At 35.9% G+C, this 12765-nt stretch overlaps 2 protein-coding genes across 4 annotated transcripts in view; one reads left to right on the forward strand and one right to left on the reverse strand.

Moving 5' to 3' along the window:
• The window catches only part of COLQ (collagen like tail subunit of asymmetric acetylcholinesterase), a 54652-nt gene extending 52153 nt beyond the window's left edge, over positions 1-2499 (forward strand). For all 3 annotated transcript variants that reach the window (XM_087944904.1, XM_087944906.1, XM_087944905.1), the window contains one exon: positions 566-2499. In XM_087944904.1, coding sequence (XP_087801030.1) covers positions 566-635 — 70 coding nt within the window. In that variant the 3' untranslated portion in view covers positions 636-2499. The remainder of the gene's footprint in view (positions 1-565) is intronic.
• The window catches only part of PLEKHA8 (pleckstrin homology domain containing A8), a 63369-nt gene that overhangs the window by 6537 nt on the left and 44067 nt on the right, over positions 1-12765 (reverse strand). The gene's annotated exons all lie outside the window — the stretch shown is intronic.

Below are 12765 nucleotides of genomic sequence, written 5' to 3' on the forward strand. Positions count from 1 at the left end.
TGATGGTTATAACTATTGCCAATGGCAGCTTATTTTATTCTAGAAAGGGGACATATTTTGCATTATCTTCATGTGACAATTTTATGTTTCTTTCTACAGAAAACAGAATTCAAAACCTATTCTTAATATCTTTAAATTCAATTTTGTCTAAAGGATTAAGACTATCTGTTTAATTGAGTACCATTTTCTTCCAGTTTGGTTGAAAATTTGCTATATATAACCTTCAGTTTCTTTTCTTTTTAAGGGTTCATTTTAAGTAAAATTAAGCCTCCTTAAATGTGCTATGAGTAAAAAAAATAGGTACAAATGGAAACAACCAATACACGCAATATGTCAATTACAAAAGGCAGCTTTACTTGGAGCAGTTTACATCTCGTGACAATATTGTTAACACCTTCAGACAAGAACTTCTGCCTATTCCAGGTCTTTGGGAAGGACTCAATAAGTGGATAAAAAGGGCACACCATAAACATGTGGCTGTTAGTGCAGTGAACTATAATAAATAATAGCATTTAAATTATAATAAATAATTTATATGTCATGTCTGCCTTATCTTTTCTCTTAGGTCTTATGGAAAATTACGCTGCACTTCTTACTGTTATATTGACTCTACAGATTGTCGCTATTTTACATGAAAAGTGAGTGGTAAGAAAAGAATAACCTATATATGACATGCATGCATCAGGTGCTACATTAGTATCATCAAACCAAGACTGGACGATGGAGAAATAATCAATGCTGAAACAACCATTGTCATGTTGCCATGATGATTGGAGATAAGTGTTAATTGCCTGATCACAGTGGAAGAAAAATAGACCATTCTTTCCTGTCTCAGTAGAAAACATCCAATGACCGTAACATTCAAGATTTGCCTTTTCCATGACTGGCTGAATGAATTTTCCTGTGTATCAAGAACAAAACCAAACCAAAGGAACACAATATTTGACTTCATACTGTTAGGTTATTAAAATACAATAATACCTCAATTTAGCACTGTTAGTTCTTCACCTAAGCTCTTCAGGTTTTCTTAACAAGACTTTTCAAGAATAAAAACAAATCATAATCTGTTGGAAGTATTTATAAGGAGTCTTTTGTTTTTGTTTTTTAATTATTATTACAATGTGAAATTTGTACATGCTTTAACTGCATGAATTACATGGAAACACTTTATGTTTGTTGATTTGGGCAATTTAAGTTGCAGTCCAATGCCCTCTAATGTTGTATTAAATATCACTGAATTCATTCTAACTTAACTTCCGTGCAGACCTGCCCAAGAACTAAAGGGAAATAAAGACTATTTAGTTTTAGTTTTTTTTAAAACAAACCAACAAACCTACATTAAAAAAGAAAGATGCAATGAGATTAAATCATACTTGCTGACAGTTTAAATGGGACAATTAGGAAGGAACCACATTTGCTGGCTAATAACACCAATGAAATAGACACAGTTCAGAATCCTAGGAATAGGATCAGCTTCTAATGTTGAAAGAAATAATGCCTTGAGCATATTCATATTCCAGGCAGCTAGAGCCAACATGGCCAATAGATGAGTAATGATACAGTTCAGCGACTTCTGGAAGATTGCAGCACATTGTATTTAAAACTAAGGACTCCTATGCAAGTTTATACAGGTGCCAGTTTCATGTCCAGTGGGTCTAAACATTCAGGAAACTGTGGTTAGGATTGTAGTCAGATTTCCTGTAATTCCAGGACAGTAGTTCATATGGAGCAAGCTAGTGAATATACTCTTCCATACATTATATTCATGAAAATATTTGGAAATAATCCTAAGCGAATTCATCTAAAATATACACTGTTACATTTACCACTGCATGGAAGGTTGCATTTGAAACACTGAGTTGCATTAATGATAATTGTTGAAAAACTTTCAATCAAACTTTAATTCTGGCTTATTTGCCAGGAAGTATTAATTAGTTGCTCACTTTTATTGATTTCTGGTCTGATAATTGTTTTCCAGTCTCAGCTTTGTATAACATTATATATGATTGTGTATATATTGTATTTGTACAGCTTAGTTTAAATGCTGTATAGATTTTGTATGTATATAAATGGCTTTTCTTTTCCTATTTTCTAGAAAAAAAATATCATTCAGAATGTTATTTACTTTATAACAGACATTAAAAAGGAAATTTTACATTGGAAATATGCTAAGATACAAATCGAAACTTTAAATGCAGGTAGATTAATTTTCATTTAGTGAAATACCAGTTCAAATTAAAAGAGTTAAGACAGGCCACTCTTTTCCTGCTATTATTGATCCAAAATATATGGTTGAAATGCATGAAACTTGTAAAACATTGGTTACTGTTATATCCTGCTTTTTCTGTAGATATTAAATACAGAGGACAGCACACAATTATAATAAAATTAAGCTAACAATTATTCATCCTTTTTACCATAGATATGTAGATGTTAAGTCTGCATGTGTAAAGTATTGTGAAAATATTTTTTTAAATAAAAACCATTCCATTATTCAAATTGGTGCTCCTTTATCTGAATTTCTTGTATTGATTTCCCCCAATTTGAAATTTTACCAGATGTGCTCAATTACAGCTTTAGTCACGTAGAATCACTTTCTGGCTATACAGGCTATACTGCAACACCTCTGGAGGATTTTACATGGAAGAAGTCTTGCTTACATTATAATAAAATTTCTGGGCATAATCGCATGAATGAAAGTTGTGCCAAGGTCACTTAAGTTCTGTGGTATAACTTTTCAGATCCTTTTTAATTGTGTGCTCAAGTTGCAAACAAGCAGGATTCATGGTGTCAAATTTACTATGAATTTGCCCAACAGCTACAATACTCCATGGTTGTGGATTGTTCCTAGTGACTATCATATGCTCAGGGTGGGGTGCTCAGAAGACTATATTTGTACTATAACTTCTCTTTCTTCAGGGTTTAATCACATGTCCATACTGTATTTCAAGTCTATGACTGCATTCTCTGAACCTGTTCCAATTTATTTGAATCCTTTTTAAGATTGTGGTGTCCAGAATCAGGCTATTCAAGAAGAGGTCTGATTAGTGCAGAATACAAAGAAACTCTTTCTTCTCCTGATTTGGAAATTATCACTGCAAACAATCTCCATTTGAGTAGGATTGATTCATCTTCACTCAAGGATCAGCTCCAATTCTAGACCATGTGTTCTTGTTAAGATGATGTAAATTTGGGGGAAATCATAATTAATCATATGTTAAGAATTTCACGCTGTCTTGAAACCTCTTGCTGCAATGTAAGAATATTCCAGGAAGACATTTCATTTAGAACAAAAGTCTATGAAACTCTCATTTTATGCTGCTACTGGCCAGAAGACGAAATAATAATGTTCAGTGTAAAATCTCTCTTTAGTCATTAGTTGTGAATTGTGGATATGTACCTAAAATCTACTAAGAAATCCCATTATTTATTTGGCACAGAAAGTCACTCTGGAAAAAAGATTACAGATTTAAACTTTTAAATTGGGTTTCTTCCCCTCACCATCCAGCCTTTTTTCATTTCAAAGTTTCATTTATTATTGCATTTATCTACATATTATCATTAGTGAACTCCAGCAGTCTTCTGTTCCCCCATTTCTCATTTCTCTATTGCTGTTTGGCAAAACTTCAAGTTCTAAGAGGCTGCAGCAAAAAGTCTTGTGGTATGTTTTGATTGCATTTATGATCTCTGAGCCAGTTAAGACTGATGTCAATTTATTCAACAAACAAGATGCTATCTCTGATAGGGTCAGCTAACCGGGATTGTATTAAGAGAATGCACTCCTACTGGAAATTACATTATAGATTTTTAAAATTAGGTTGTTTTTTTTAAAGAACCAAGATTTTTTTTTTAAGGATTATTTTATGCACAAGCATCTTACTCTTCTTCTTATATTTTAATATTTTAAGTATTTATTTTGGCTTGATTTTTAAGAGGTGTAAGTAGAATAGGAACTAATGAAGTGTATATTACCATTAATGCTTACTACTCTATTCCCAGACATGTAACTGTATTTTGGGCATTGACAACCAAATCTGTTTACAATCAACTGCAGAATTTTGCGGTCACGTGACTGCAATTTTTGACATCTTTGCTGGTTTGAGACTTTTCAGAAGCAAAAGTATGCAATTTAATTTTGCTCTCTATTAATTAAAAAAAAACTTAAGAAATATGTATTTATAACTCTAATGCCCTTGAAAAGAAGCAGATCAAGAACAATAAATGCAAACAATAAACCATGGTGAACTTTCCAAGTCCTGTAAAATATTTGACAGTATGTGTATGCTTTTTCTAAATTACAAAACATACAAAAAAGCACTAACATCCAAACACCTATCAACCCACACTGTTCTCATGCTATGTTTTAGTATAATGCTGCATTTTTGAAGAAATGGTGAGATGCTTTCCTTCCCTTCAGATTCCACTTGCAGTGAATGTTTTTAGATGGCTACTTCAAGCAGCTATCAGCTACATTTGATCTGTGCATCTGTCCCATGCTATTTGCTCTATTAAAGAAATATGGCTTTTTGTGTCTACTAAAAAGGTTAACAGCAATTGCAGTTTTTATAGCACCAATTTACTATGAGAAAACAAATGAAATAAAACCATATAGAGTTGAAAGAGGGGACAGCTGGACAATTCAAAACCTATCTTGAACACCCCAAAGCTCCCTGGGAAACAGTTTTGCTTATCCTACATTCCAGAAAAGCTAGAACTACAATGAAGGAAAATGTTCATAGCAGACCATGGTCTGTACTATTTCTGTGATGGGCTTCTGGCAAGGGATGGGTTGCACCTCAGTGTTTTTGGAAAACGACTGGCTCAACTTATCAGCAGGGCTTTAAACTAAAATTGAGGTGGGAGGATGAGCAATCTTTAGGATCTCCAGGACCTAATTCCAAGCAAAAACCTCTAGAAAGCAAGTCAAATAATGAAGTAAATAGGGATGGAAAGGAAGACAAATTCAAACACCAAATAAGAGACATAGGAAGCATACCCAGTATCAAACATAAAGATCTCAAGTGCCTATATACAAATAAAGTCTGGGAAACAAATAGTGTGAACTCAAAACTACTAATACATGAAGGCAGATATGATATTAGTTGGAATAACAGAACCCTGGTGGGATGAAATCCATGACTGGAACTGATAGAAGGATACAAACTGTTAAAAAAAAAACACAAACAGATCCCATAAAAGAGGAAGTGGAGTTGCACTGTATGTAAATATTGCTACAGAAATGCATGAAACCAAAGACGAAATACTGAACAAGGAGAGATTTAACCTGGAAGTAAGAAGACATTTTGTGACAGAACAATGAATCAATGGAACAGCTTGCCTTTGGCAATTATGGGAGCTTCATCACTTGAGACTTTCAAGAAGAGATTGGACTGCCATTTGTCAGAATGGTGTAGGGTTTCCTGCTTGGGCAGGGGTTGTACTAGATGACCTACAAGTCCCTTCCAACTCTGTTAATCTATATCTGTATCTATCAGTCAGAAAAAAGATGTGAAATTCCTCAGATCTTACTTGGGGGATGTTTATGGGATAACTACTTTATTTTCCCCATTAACTGAAAAATGGCTGTGATCCAGTTCTGGAGAACTGGTAGCGGAAATTTTGAGTAGTTCGGAGAACCAGCAAATACTACCTTTAGTTTATATAAAGCTCAGTACTCTGTATAAGAATATGGGGTTGAATAAAATACAGTTCAGTTAACTAGAGCAAAATGCATCATGCCAATTCAGCCAGATGTTTGACTGTGGACTCTCTCTCTCTCTCTCCTAAGAAGTCCTAAGAAGTAGCCAATGGCAAACCACTTCCAAACAAATATTGCCAAAGGAACTGCAGGGACTTGAAAGTATTATTATCACTCCACAAAAAAATAGAAGGGGGGGGGAGGGAAGAAGGAAGGAAGGATGGATGGAAGTGAGTCTTTTTTGGAAGAGTTTCCAATCTGGAAAGCATAATTCTCTTTCCCTTTTAATAGCAATTTTATTAATGATTACAATTATAACAGTAAAAACTAATACAAACTAAAAGGAAAAAGAAAAACAATAAGAGAAAAATAAAGAAATATTAAAAATAATAATTAAACAGCCAGAATTGAGAAGGCAGCAATAATCAGCAAGTGCTGCTGTCAGCGCTCCAAGCAATGTACCCATTGAAGCAGAACTCCAAGGCAGGTAGATTCCTCAAAGAACAAGGTATTGGATACACCATATTGGCACAACTGGTGAAAACCGATGTTTTCATCTAATTAAAAAGTAAACGTTCTCCCTTTCCCCTCAGGTAGTGGTGCCAGCAGGTTGCCTGGTTACTTCACTCCTCCTCTTCTCAGTCATGTTTTGGAATAATCCCACAAGAAAACTTTTTTATTTTGATGGCAAAGGCGAGCTATCTAAATTCCCCCCTCCCTTTCTCCCCTTTGTTTTGTGGCAACCATGAAGCCTCAAAGATGGCCTCAGGAAGGTTTGCTTCAGGGTTGACACCTGCCTCTGCAAAGAAGCTGAAGAAACAGTGGGCCACTTGGTCAGCAGCTGCAAAAATATTGCACAGACTGACTACAAACAGCTACACAATAAAGTAGCAGCAATGGTGCCTTGGAAGATCTGCAAAAAAATACCAAGCAAGAACTTGATGGCACCGTAAAATAGAGAAAGTAATAGAAAATAAAGAAGCTAAAGTCCTCTGGGAATTTAGAATTCAAACCAACAGGCACTTGCCATTTAACACTCTAGGCTTATCAATTGTTGATAAGAAAGATTTGAAAGTTTGGATAGTAGATATTGCAGTACAGAATAGAATAGAAAAAAAAACTGGAGAAGATAACAAAATACAAATACCTGCAAATAGAAATAAAACAGCTGTTGCAAAAAAAAAGCAAAAATAGTACCAAAAATAGGTAACTTGCATGCAATCCCAAAACTTGAACACTATGGCATTGACAAAATCACTATCTGTCAATTATAAAAGACAGTTTTTTAAAGTCTTAAACTTGTAACTAAAACTTCTTTTGCTAGGGATTGAAGGTTAACACACAATGATGTAAAATCATAGAAAATTTCCTTTCTACCAGATTTTAACTGAATAACTGAAAAACAGTTAATAAGCAATTTCTAAAAGAAAAGGAAGTGTACACAAATATTATCCTTTCAAAGATGCCAACCAAATTGCTATGGAACAGAATCTGGAGCCACATTGTATTATTTGATCAAAAACCATTTGTTCGGGAACTTTAAAAGTTAAACTTATTTATTTGTGTATCTGTTGTATACAAAGCCCAAATTTTATTGCTGTTTGTGGTCTTCAGATTCTTTTTATTTTATTTATAACCCATTTGGGTATCAGAGGATACAAGAATATGTAAGAAATAGTACATGATCAAAAATATAAGAGACACAGATGCTTTTGTTTAATGAGCAATAAGATTTCTGCTAAGGAAATGGGAATAGGTTGTAAACATCCTCCAGAACACCTCCTTCAAACTGAAAGAAGGCTCATATTTCAAGTCTCTCGCCACATTTTACTTTCAGATAACTTGAGAGAACTAGTGTGGAATAGCCTACAATTTTCCATATTGTCAGCACTCTTGAATGGAAGGATTTCTTCTCTGAAAGTGTATATCTTCCCAGCACTCACTCCATCACATGCTAAATGTGGGCTTGAAGGACACATATTTAACAATCCTGACTTAGGCAGATGATCAGAAGTTTCCACACTTTATTTAGAGAGACATAAATTGTGGCAGTGTCCCAAAGTTTTCCATGCTTGATAATGTAGGCAATTCAGATACTTAGTAAAATGGAAATCTGCTTTGCAGCCTTGGAAAACAACAACAACAATAATAACAATAACAATAATTACACTTGTGTAAAAGAAAAATTATGGATTCTAATTTTATCCCTACTAGTTTTACATTAAGCTTTGTGCCTTGATATTTACTTAATATCATGGGCAAAAAAAAAAAGAGTATCAGGTTCCGTGTTATATACCTGAGTTTACTATCTTGGTTTCAAATTACAGGAAAGAATTGAATATTGAATTGTGACTTGTGACTTGGGGAGGAACCCACAGGATCCATCTGTAATGAATTACTTCTCAGTTGCATGAAGATTGTATGCCAGCTGTTAAGAAAAAAACCAAGTGGGAAGCTATATGATCTATTGGAAAATATGTGAGACATGCCTTGTCTCTGAAGAAGAGATATGGGCAGACTACATCAACCCTGCAAACAGATGCAAAATTAATTAGAATAGATTTGGAAAAAAGCCATAATCAGAGTGACAGAGAAAACATAATCTTAGGGAGAGAAGGAGAAAAGCTATCTAGAACTATATGCATATTAGATCTAGTTGATTTTGCAGATAATGACTAGCAATAAAAATCTGTGCCATAAATTACCCAATTTGCATTTCTAATTAGCCTTTGTATGTATAGAACGTTCCTGATTTAGTTGGATTCAAGGACCCAGTCAAAGACCCATGTTTGCAGCCTCTGAATTCTCACAATCCAATTGCCTCTTTTTTGTCCATAAAATCCTGGCCTGTGCTCACAACAGACTTCATGGATCTAGACGTGACTGAATCTGTAACATGTCACCAACAGCACTATGTAAACAGCTGTTTAACCTTATGGTTAGTTTGTGGTAAGTTGGCATTCTACATAGACGATGAAGTTAGAACTACAGCTGCAGTTGGGAAGAGGATAGGAATCATAAGTCAACTTATTTGGGAAGTGGGCTCTGACCTGTTCACATATAGCATTCTAACTTCATATATACTATTAAAAGTGTTTTAATAGCTAATGGCTGCTTTGTATAATATATGGGTTAAACTTTTCTACTCTAGTCCAATATTTTTCTATGCTTTGTCTGATTTATATATTTGTTTTACATTCTATTATGTTGCTAGTTGGATAACTAATAAATAATCACTGATGTATACATACATACATGCACATATGATAAAAGAATGGGCTAGAAAATTACATGAGCATTGAAAACCAGGACACACATTTTTTTTCCTGAGCTGCGAGTCATTATAATCTGTTTTTTAAAACAAGTTTTTTTCAGTTTTCTACATTTTAGCATCTCTTTTTAGTAAACAGAATGATTACAGGTTCCACATATACATATAAATATGACCATAGTTACATATTCAATTTTTATATTCAATTTCTAGTCTTAACAATATTTTTATGCATTTTCTATTTTGTTATATTATTCCAAGTGCTTATCTCATAATTTAATTCACAAATATTAACTTCATAGTTATTGTATTGTAATACTTTTAATTGTCACATTTGTATAATCCTCTTAAGTTCTAATTAGTAACACTTCTTCTATAAATTGTTCCCCCCCCTTTAATATCAATTTAAGTGCGCCACCTCAAAGTTACATATTCATTAATTATTTCCCCTTTTAAATCAAATATTTAGCATTTTATTTCCTACAACTTTAAAATTACTAATCCCCTTTAAAACTACATAACATATATAAATCAGATTCTGCATGGTTTCCCCTTCTTAATTCCATAAAATTTATCTACAATTTCAGAGAAGAAAAGGACATATTTATCTACTCATTTAATCCTAAACCCTAATGCCAATTTCATTTCATTCCTTTGTTCTCTATGATTAAAGATGGCCCCTTCTGAAATTTGCTCCACCTCTTCTTCTGTACTTTGTCTTTGTTGTTCATACTCTGCAATCGCCTCTTCAAAAAATTTAAAAATGAAGCCCAAAGTTTCACCTCTTTCTAGTAGAGTTTCCTTAATGTTTCCAAGTTCCATTTTAGTGCCTGAAGAGATATTGCCATTTTACAATTTTCTATTTAATCCAGTTAGTGTCTTTAAAGTTAATTTCCAACAGTCCGCTTTTGTTTCCTTCCTCTCAACTGTCTACTATTGACCTCACCCCTTTCCTAAGAGGTCTGTAGGGGGCGTGCATAAGCGCACCAACGTGCCTACCGTCCCTGTCCTATTGTTTCTCTTATTCTTTTATTTTTCTTATATGTACCCATTTCATATATTCACAACTATGTATACACTTGTACTTATTATCTTGTAAACAATTGACAAATCAAATAAATAAATAAATAAATAAATAAATAAATAAACTTTTAGTCCTCAGCTAGTCCAATACCAAGTCCATAACAGAATCAACAATTAATCCAAGGGCAGAATCTTCCTGTTTCCCTGTTTCTTTCTTTACTTCAATATTTCAATTTTCCAAAACTCTTATTTTATTGTATCAATTTTCCTTATATTTTTAAGAAACAGAGTCTTTAAAAAATAGTCAAATTGAATTTAACTCAGATGGCACTCTTTGTTCTAACAAATCCACACCTCCTCTTTTCTTTTCCTTCCCAATTATTCGGAGCTTTTCAAATCACAATCTTCCAAAAAGATCAAATCCAATTAATATGAATTTCCTCTTTAGTGATCTATAGTTCAGTTTGAATTAGTGCTTATATAAAATCAAGATATACTCATCCAAGTTAGTTGTGTAATTCCTTCTGCAGCTTCTACCTCTCTCGGCGCGAAGCTCGTTGCTGTCAAAGGCAATTCACACCTTTTTAAAGCTTCTTTCAATTCGCCACTGAGTCCTTTCTTAAAGATACTTTGTAATGTTAATCCAGAGGGTAATTTCCATTTAATTATATTGTCCCGTTCCTCCTGCTGTTCTCTTCTTCCACTCTCTACTGCCCAATACTTATTCCAGTCTAATCTTCCCCTTCAGGGTGGCCATTTTAGACCACCGCTTCAGGCGTCTTCAGGAGGGAGCTTTGCCAAACTGGGGGGGGGATTTGTGGCTCTCCTCTACCTGGCTGATGGTCTCCCCTTCCTCTGCCACCCCTACGAGGCAGCTTCTGCCCCAAATCTAAAAGATTGTAGCTCTCCAATGCCGAAGCACGGACCAAAGCCACGCATGATCACGGTCCACAGTCCATCTTTGGGGAGGCTCAAAACTGGAACCAGAGTCATTATACACTGCACAAAAAAATAAAGGGAACACTTAAACAACACAATGTCAATCACACTTATGTGAAATCAAACTGTCCACTTAGGTAGCAACATTGATTGACAATCAATTTCATATGCTGTTGTGCAAATGCAATAGACAACAGGTGGAAAACATAGGCAGTTAGCAAGACATCCCCAATAAAGGAGTGGTTCTGCAGGTGGTGACCACAGACCACTTCTCAGTTCCTATTCTTTCTGGCTGATGGTTTGGTCACTTTAGAATGTTGACGGTGCTTTCACTCTAGTGGTAGCATGAGACGGAGTCTACAACCCACGCAAGTGGCTCAGGTAGTGCAGCTCATCCAGGATGGCACATCAATGCGAGCTGTGGCAAGAAGGTTTGCGGTGTCTGTCAGCGGAGTGTCCAGAGCATGGAGGCACTATCAGGAGACAGGCCAGTACATCAAATGTGGAGGAGGCCGTAGGAGGACAACAACCCAGCATCAGGACCGCTACCTCTGCCTTTGTGCAAGGAGGGACAGGAGGAGCACTGCCAGTGCCCTGCAAAATGCCACAAATGTGCATGTGGCTGCTCAATGGTCAGAAACAGACTCCATGAGGGTGGTATGAGGGCCCGACGTCCACAGGTGGGGGTTGTGCTTACAGCCCAACACCGTGCAGGATGTTTGGCATTTGCCAGAGAACACCAAGATTGGCAAATTTGCCACTGGTGCCCTGTGCTCTTCACAGATGAAAGCAGGTTCACACTGAGCACATGTGACATGCGTGACAGGGTCTGGAGAATGTTCTGCTGCCTGCAACATCCTCCAGCATGACCGGTTTGGCAGTGGGTCAGTAATGGTGTGGGGTGGCATTTCTTTAGGGGTCCACACAGCCCTCCATGTGCTTGCCAGAGGTAGCCTGACTGCCATTAGGTACCAAGATGAGATTCTCAGACCCCTGGTGAGACCAAATGCTGGTGCAGTTGGCCCTGGGTTCCTCCTAATGCAGGACAATTCTAGATCTCATGTGGCTGGAGTGTGTCAGCAGTTCCTGCAAAACGAAGGCATTGATTCTATGGACTGGCCCGCCCGTTCCCCAGACCTGAATCCAATTGAGCACATCTGGGACATCATGCCTCGCTCCATCCACCAACGCCACCTTGCACCACAGACTATCCAGGAGTTGGGGGATGCTTTAGTCCAGGTGTGGGAGGAGATCCCTCAGGAGACCATCTGCCACCTCATCAGGAGCATGCCCAGGCATTGTAGGGAGGTCATATAGGCACATGGAGGCCACACACACTTCTGAGCCTCATTTTGACTTGTTTTAAGGACATTACATCAAAGTTGAATCAGCCTGTAGTGTTTTTTTCCACTTTAATTTTGAGTGTAACTCCAAATCCAGACCTCCATGGGTTGCTAAATTTGTTTTCCATTGATAATTTTTGTGTGATTTTGTTGTCAGCACATTCAACTATGTAATGAACAAAGTATTTCATAAGAATATTTCATTCATTCAGATCTATGATGTCTTATTTTTGTGTTCCCTTTATTTTTTTGAGCAGTGTAGTCTTTTGAGTAGTACATGAGGGGAAGGGGAAGTATACTTTAAAAAATAGTGCGTGAAGGACAGAAAGAAGCAACAAATAGCACTAAAGTTACTAAAGTTAAAATAACCCATCAGCAATATATTCGATCTATTTCTTATACTGTCCCATTAAAATTGCAATTTGGAGGCAGCAGTCTTTGGGAACAATACCTATGACTTTTAGGAAACACATATGGCAGAGTGTTAAAAA

The sequence above is a fragment of the Notechis scutatus genome, chromosome Z (genome assembly GCF_049901735.1).
Source record: "Notechis scutatus isolate UNSWTSFEM ecotype Mainland chromosome Z, rNotScu1.2, whole genome shotgun sequence".
NCBI classification, from domain to species: domain Eukaryota; kingdom Metazoa; phylum Chordata; class Lepidosauria; order Squamata; family Elapidae; genus Notechis; species Notechis scutatus.